At 38.9% G+C, this 6,422-nt stretch overlaps 1 protein-coding gene across 1 annotated transcript; it reads right to left on the reverse strand.

The window, feature by feature from the left end:
- Nucleotides 1-1,558: 1,558 nt before the first annotated feature.
- LOC137620761 (T-complex protein 1 subunit gamma-like) lies at nucleotides 1,559-3,108 on the reverse strand. Its single transcript, XM_068351169.1, has one exon. It carries the CDS (start codon nucleotides 3,106-3,108, stop codon nucleotides 1,606-1,608), a length of 1,503 nt encoding a protein of 500 aa, XP_068207270.1. The 3' UTR covers nucleotides 1,559-1,605.
- Between the last annotated feature and the right edge of the window lie 3,314 nt (nucleotides 3,109-6,422).

Below are 6,422 nucleotides of genomic sequence, written 5' to 3' on the forward strand. Positions count from 1 at the left end.
GGAAAACCATGATAAGAACCTATTAGCGTTACTACAAAGATTCCGAAAAGAAAACATCAAGTTAAATCAAGAGAAGATGAAATTACATGTGACTGAAGTTAAGTACATTGGACATTTGCTAACAAAGGATGGTGTTTGTCCAGATCCAAAGAAAATTGAAGCTATTAATTGTCTAAAAGTGCCAAGTGATGTTAAATCATTGAAAAGATTTCTAGGGATGGTTAATTATCTTTCAAAGTTTTTACCAAGGTTGTCAGAAGTAACTCAACCATTAAGAAATCTGGAAAAGAAAAATGTTGAATGGCAGTGGAACTCTTCTCGTGATGAAGCATTCTCCAAGATTAAGAAACTAATTGTTGAAGCTCCTTGCTTGAAATATTTTGACAGTAATTGTAATGTGTCTTTACAGTGTGATGCTTCAATGTCAGGATTAGGTGCTGTCCTAATGCAAAACGGTCACCCAGTGGCTTATGCTTCTAAATCGTTAACTGAAACAGAACAGCGATATGCTCAAATAGAAAAAGAGATGTTAGCCATTGTTTTTGCAGCATTACGTTTTGATCAATACCTTTATGGCAAAGATGTTATTGTAGAAACTGATCACAAACCTTTGGAAAGTATTTTTAAGAAACCATTAATGAAATGTCCCAAGAGGTTACAAAGTATGTTATTGCAATTGCAGAAGTTTAATTTGAGTGTTAAGTATAAACCAGGTAGTAAAATGTATATAGCAGATACATTGAGTAGAGATTTTTTGTCGAATACATTTTCAGGTGCTGATAAATCTGATGTAATTGCATTATTTGAAGAGGTTGGTAATGTAAATATGACAGAACATGTTGCTGTGACAAATGAAAGACTTGAGGATATTAGACAAAAGACCATAAGTGATATTACATTGCAAACATTAAAAGAAACAATTCTAAAAGGTTGGCCCACTCATTGTAGAGAGGTTCCTGTAACCATAAGATCTTTTTTAAAATTTAGGGATGAACTTACTATTGATAATGATATAATATTTAGAGGTAATTGCATTGTAGTCCTGATCTCATGTAATGACAAATGACGGTAATGCAATTCTTCGAGAAATCACTGTTCAGCATCCAGCTGCCAAGCACATGATTGAGATCGCTCGCACTCAGGATGAGGAGGTTGGTGATGGTACCACAAGTGTTGTCATTCTAGCTGGAGAGATGTTGGCGGTTGCTGAACAGTTTTTGCAGCACAAAATGCATCCTGTTATTATTATTCAAGCTTACAGACAAGCATTAGAAGATGCTATTTGTACCCTTGAAGATCAGCTAAGTATCCCAATGAAGACGACAACGTCTTACGCCACGATAAAAGAGTTAATGCAAATTTTTTCAACGCATGGTATTCCAGAAAGAATTGTTACAGATAATGGTCCACAATTTACTTCACAAGAGTTTAAAGAATTTTGTAATGTCAATGGTATAAAGCATACATTTTCAGCTACATATCATCCATCCACTAATGGAGAGGCTGAAAGATTTGTTCAAACATTTAAGCACAATATGAAGTGTAGAAGAGCAAATTCAAGTAATTTGTTTCTACAAAATGCAAATGCAGAATGAATTTGTCAGATTAGTCCATTGGGCCAGCATCCTGCATTTCCTTTGGATTACCCTCGCCTTTATTCTTTTTGGAGCCAGAAACAATGTCATCAATACGAAGAAGCAAAACAGCAGTCTCAACAGTAGTCTTATAAACTTGCAGCTTTACAGTCAGTGGCTCCCAAATTTTGATGGTCCTCATGTCTGTCATTTCTCCACTCTCTCCATCCACACCCCAGAATGTCTCCCCATTGGCATGCTTTGCACGCAAGTTTGTTAACAGTCTGATGATGTTGGCACCGCAGTTTTGTGCAAGAGTTCTTGGGATGACCTCTAAAGCTTGTCCAAGAGCAGAGTAGGGCCACTGTTTAACTCCAGAAACCGACTTGGCCTTTTCTTGAAGTATGTGAGACAAAGCCATTTCCACTGCACCACCTCCAAGGACAAGCTTGGGCTCTACCACAAGGTTGCGTGCTACCCCTAGAGCATCTTGTAGATTTCGCTCAACTTCATTAAGGATATCTTTGCTGGGACCACGCAAAAGAATTGTACAGGCTTTGGGGTCTTTGCATTCAGTTATAAATGTGAAATACTCATCCCCTATCTTCTTGACTTCAAATAGACCTGCTCCAGTTCCTACATCTTCTTCCTTGAGCTCTTCTGTGCGATTGACAATTACAGCTCCACACGCTTTTGAAAGTCTGTTGTTGTCAGATTTCTTAACTCTTCTTAAGCAAGTAATCCCTGCCTTGACAAGAAAATGCTGGGCAAGATCTGAAACTCCTTTTTCTGTGATTATTAAATCTGGTCTGAGGGCTATCAGATCAGCACACAGTGATTTGACATGTTCCTCCTCCATTTCCAGCATCTTTGTGAAATCTGTTTCTGCAGTAAGTTCAACATCTGTCTGAGATTCCCCTTTCTTATATTCCAAAGGACAATCTAATAATATTATCCGTGGGTTTTCAATACGACGCTTCATCTTTTGGTGTGTGACATCTTTGTTGACCATAATACCACTAAGAACTTGACACTCCTCGATGGTTCCACCTGGAATTTTTTCAATTCTTGCCCACTTTTTCACATCGATTTCCTTGCGTCCATCAGATTCAGTTGTAATAGTTTTTACAGCTTTAAGGGCAATAGCACATGCTAAGTCTGCATACTGTCCCATAAATTTGGTACCAATACAAGACTTGATGACATCAACCATTTTCTCTTCACATTCCAAGTCAATTGGAATACTTAGCTGATCTTCAAGGGTACAAATAGCATCTTCTAATGCTTGTCTGTAAGCTTGAATAATAATAACAGGATGCATTTTGTGCTGCAAAAACTGTTCAGCAACCGCCAACATCTCTCCAGCTAGAATGACAACACTTGTGGTACCATCACCAACCTCCTCATCCTGAGTGCGAGCGATCTCAATCATGTGCTTGGCAGCTGGATGCTGAACAGTGATTTCTCGAAGAATTGCATTACCGTCATTTGTCATTACAATCCCTCCCATGGGATCCATCAACATATTAACCATAATAATTACCTGGAACAGAGATGTATCATCATTAGTAATTATTTCTCAGCTGATCTCATCTTCGTCGCTGTATGCTTGATGGATAATAATACGTTGGTATTGATAAAATACGTCTTTAATGTATAAAAGACTACATTATGAACTTCTCTTTGTGACAGCTGACTCTCAAGTGTATATGGAGCGTCTTACACAAATCTCACAAACCAAAACATTGCTAAACAAAAGAGCATCGCTCTGAAAAGACTTAAATCCTACTCCAGCATAAATCATAAAGAATCACATCTTATCTGAGGTAACCAACAAATGTTTGAATCCCAATACCGAAACAAATCATTACTCTTATGATCAAAGCATAACATGTCTTATTCATGCAACATGATGCAATGTTGCGCAATACCTGAAACACTTGAAATAATATAGTACATTGTTACAATAATACATAACAAGTCCCATCATGTTTAAGGTCTTACATGCTGAAACAAATTCATTATGCTCACAATGGGATTGAAGCTACTGTTAGATATGGTAGAGATATATTGTTCTGGCCTGGCATGAGTGCAGATATAAAGAATTATGTTTCTTCTTGTGTGGTGTGTAATAAGTATGGTAGTAAACAAACCAAGGAATCCTTAAATTCACATGATTCTCCTTCTAGGCCTTGGTCTAAAATTGAAATGGATATTTTTAGTGTTGGCAATTGTAACTATTTGATTTTGGTAGATTATTATTCATCATATTTTGAGATAAATTCATTGGAAAATATGTTAGCGTCAAATGTTGTAAGCAAGTTAAGGAGTCATTTTTTACGCTATGGTATACCAGACATTGTAGTAAGTGACTGTGGCTCACAATTTACATCAAGTGAATTTCAAACTTTTGTAAAGAAATGGTCATTTAAACATGTAAAATCATCCCCTTACCACCACCAGTCAAATGGCAAAGCTGAAAATGCAGTAAAAATAATGAAACAGTTGTTCACAAAATCAAAGGAGGATGGCCATGATCCTTTATTAGCACTTCTTGAATGGAGAAACACTCCAACTGAGGGATTTAACTCTTCACCTGCTCAAAGATTTTTTGGTAGAAGAACTAAAAGTCAATTACCTATAACAGAAAATTTACTTAAACCCAAGATTGTTGATGGGGTACCAGAAGTTCAAACTAAAAAATTGGTTAGGCAAGCTAAATATTATAACAGATCATGTAAGAATTTAGTCTCATTAAAACCAGGTGATGTCATCCGTGTACAACCAGTTCCAGGAAAAAAGGATTGGAAGAAAGGTAAGGTAATAAAAGAGGTTGCAAAAAGGAAATACAAAATAGAAGTAGAAGGCAAAGTATATTTTAGAAATCGTAAAATTTTGAGAAAGACATCAGAGACAGTAACTGATAATTATATCGATTCTGATATTGAACTTGAAACTGATGTAAATACGAATGGTGTTGGAAATAAATCTTTAATAATTCCTGAAGCTGATAACTTAGAATCACAAAGAACCAGAAGTGGTCGTGTTGTAAGGAAACCTCAATATCTTGAGGATTATTTGTAATAAATTTAAAGAGCCAATTAGGTATGTAGGATTAAATGTATGTTGCAGGGGACCATTTATGTAGAAGAAAAGTTCTTTCAAGATTTTGTTGAGAAAATGTAAAAGAAGGGAGATGTAACAATATGTGAATGTTGTGGTTAGGAATTCGTATGTAATCAGTGTATGAATATTGTTGGTACACTGTCTAAGTTTGTAAATGATATCTGTTGTTTATGTTTGGGTAAGTCACGTGACCACACAGTCTTCCGCATTCTCCCCCGCTCTACAAATGTTGGCTCGGCAATGCTGTATCACTTGCTGTTTAACTTGTATAATAAACTAAGGTTAATTACCCTCAGCTTATCAATCAGAACCCATAACAGTGGCGATCGTATATGTCAGAGTTTTGGTGATTTAGGTAACCGAAATCTCGTCATGTCTGGGTAGCATAACCTAGAAAACATATACTTTCGTCATTTCCCCGGTTACCCTTGTGTATTGGTTATCATTCCTGGAGATCGATATCTCCTGGAATTATATTAATCATCATCAATCTCACTAGAGATTTATGGGTAATCTCTCTTCCCTCTGAGAGTAGCCTTAGGCTACAACTCTCTGCGTCGGCCTTGAATTTCGAATTCAGGCATGACTAGCCTAGAGTTTTCTGTCTCATCCCTTAACGGCCGTCGGCAAGTTTTGGGATTCGATCAGAACCTCAGAGTATTTAGTCTTTGTCGGCAGTCGGTCGGCGGGGTGATTGCATTCCCTTGCCGTCGGAACTACCGGCATAGGAGACTAGCCCTCCCTAGACTACACCTGAAGTGGTTGAATGTTACCGCCACCTTCTCCCTGTGGTATAGTAGACTAGTCCTATGCTCGCCGACCCTAGGCTATAGAGTCGTATACTCTTGTGGCCTAGGATGGCGCCGGCATTAGAACTCTGTTTCTCCCTTGTTGAGAGGAACGGCATGAGCTGCCGTCCCCTTAACTGTATTAGCACCTCCTAAGCTGGAGAATAAATGATTCTCCTGCCGCTTGTGGTCTTGCCGGTACTGAAACAGAGTTTCTTCCAGGTGTGTAGATCCGGCAACATTGCCGGTCCCTCCTATACCTCATATAGGACCCTTTCCCCTCCCCTCTCTGTTCTTTTACGATGACCGAGCCATTGTCTTTCCTGTGCTGGAGTCCTGCAGCCTTACTATTGCAAGTGGGTTGCGGGAGCCGCCCAGACCCCCCCTCCTCAGTCATCAGCTGTCGGCGACTGCCGACTGCCAAAGGCCATGACGGCTGTCAGCGACTGCCGGCTTCCAGCGGCTGTGGATGGGAGGCCCTTTTTGTCACCAAGGTTCTCCAGTTCTCCCTTGAACTGCTGGCCACAGTTTCTGTTGTCGGCGCATTGTTCTGGCCGGCAGTAGATCGGTACAGCTCTCCGTGCTGCGGGTTTAGTCATTAACCTCGCTAAATGCGAATTTGGTAAGGCTAAAGTTGTGTATCTGGGTCATATAGCCCCAAAACAGGCTAACGTCGAGGCTATAACTAATTTAAAGAGACCGTGCAATGTCCGAGAAGTTCGAAAGGTGTTGGGTATGATGGGCTATTATAGAAGGTTCGTTAGGAACTTTTCTGACATTGCCCGTCCCCTGAATGATATTTTACAAAAAAATAAGAAATTCATTTGGACTAGTGATTGTGAAGAAGCATTCATAAGAATCAAGACTATTCTCATGTCTAAGCCTATTTTGGTTTCTCCGAATTTTCAAGCTCCCTTTATAATTGCTGTTGACG

This window comes from Palaemon carinicauda, chromosome 27 (assembly GCF_036898095.1).
Source record: "Palaemon carinicauda isolate YSFRI2023 chromosome 27, ASM3689809v2, whole genome shotgun sequence".
Taxonomy (NCBI): domain Eukaryota; kingdom Metazoa; phylum Arthropoda; class Malacostraca; order Decapoda; family Palaemonidae; genus Palaemon; species Palaemon carinicauda.

Excerpts from the sequence above, each read along its gene's own strand:
- LOC137620761 (XM_068351169.1), bottom strand. The coding sequence starts at position 3,108 with ATGGTTAATATGTTGATGGATCCCATGGGAGGGATTGTAATGACAAAT.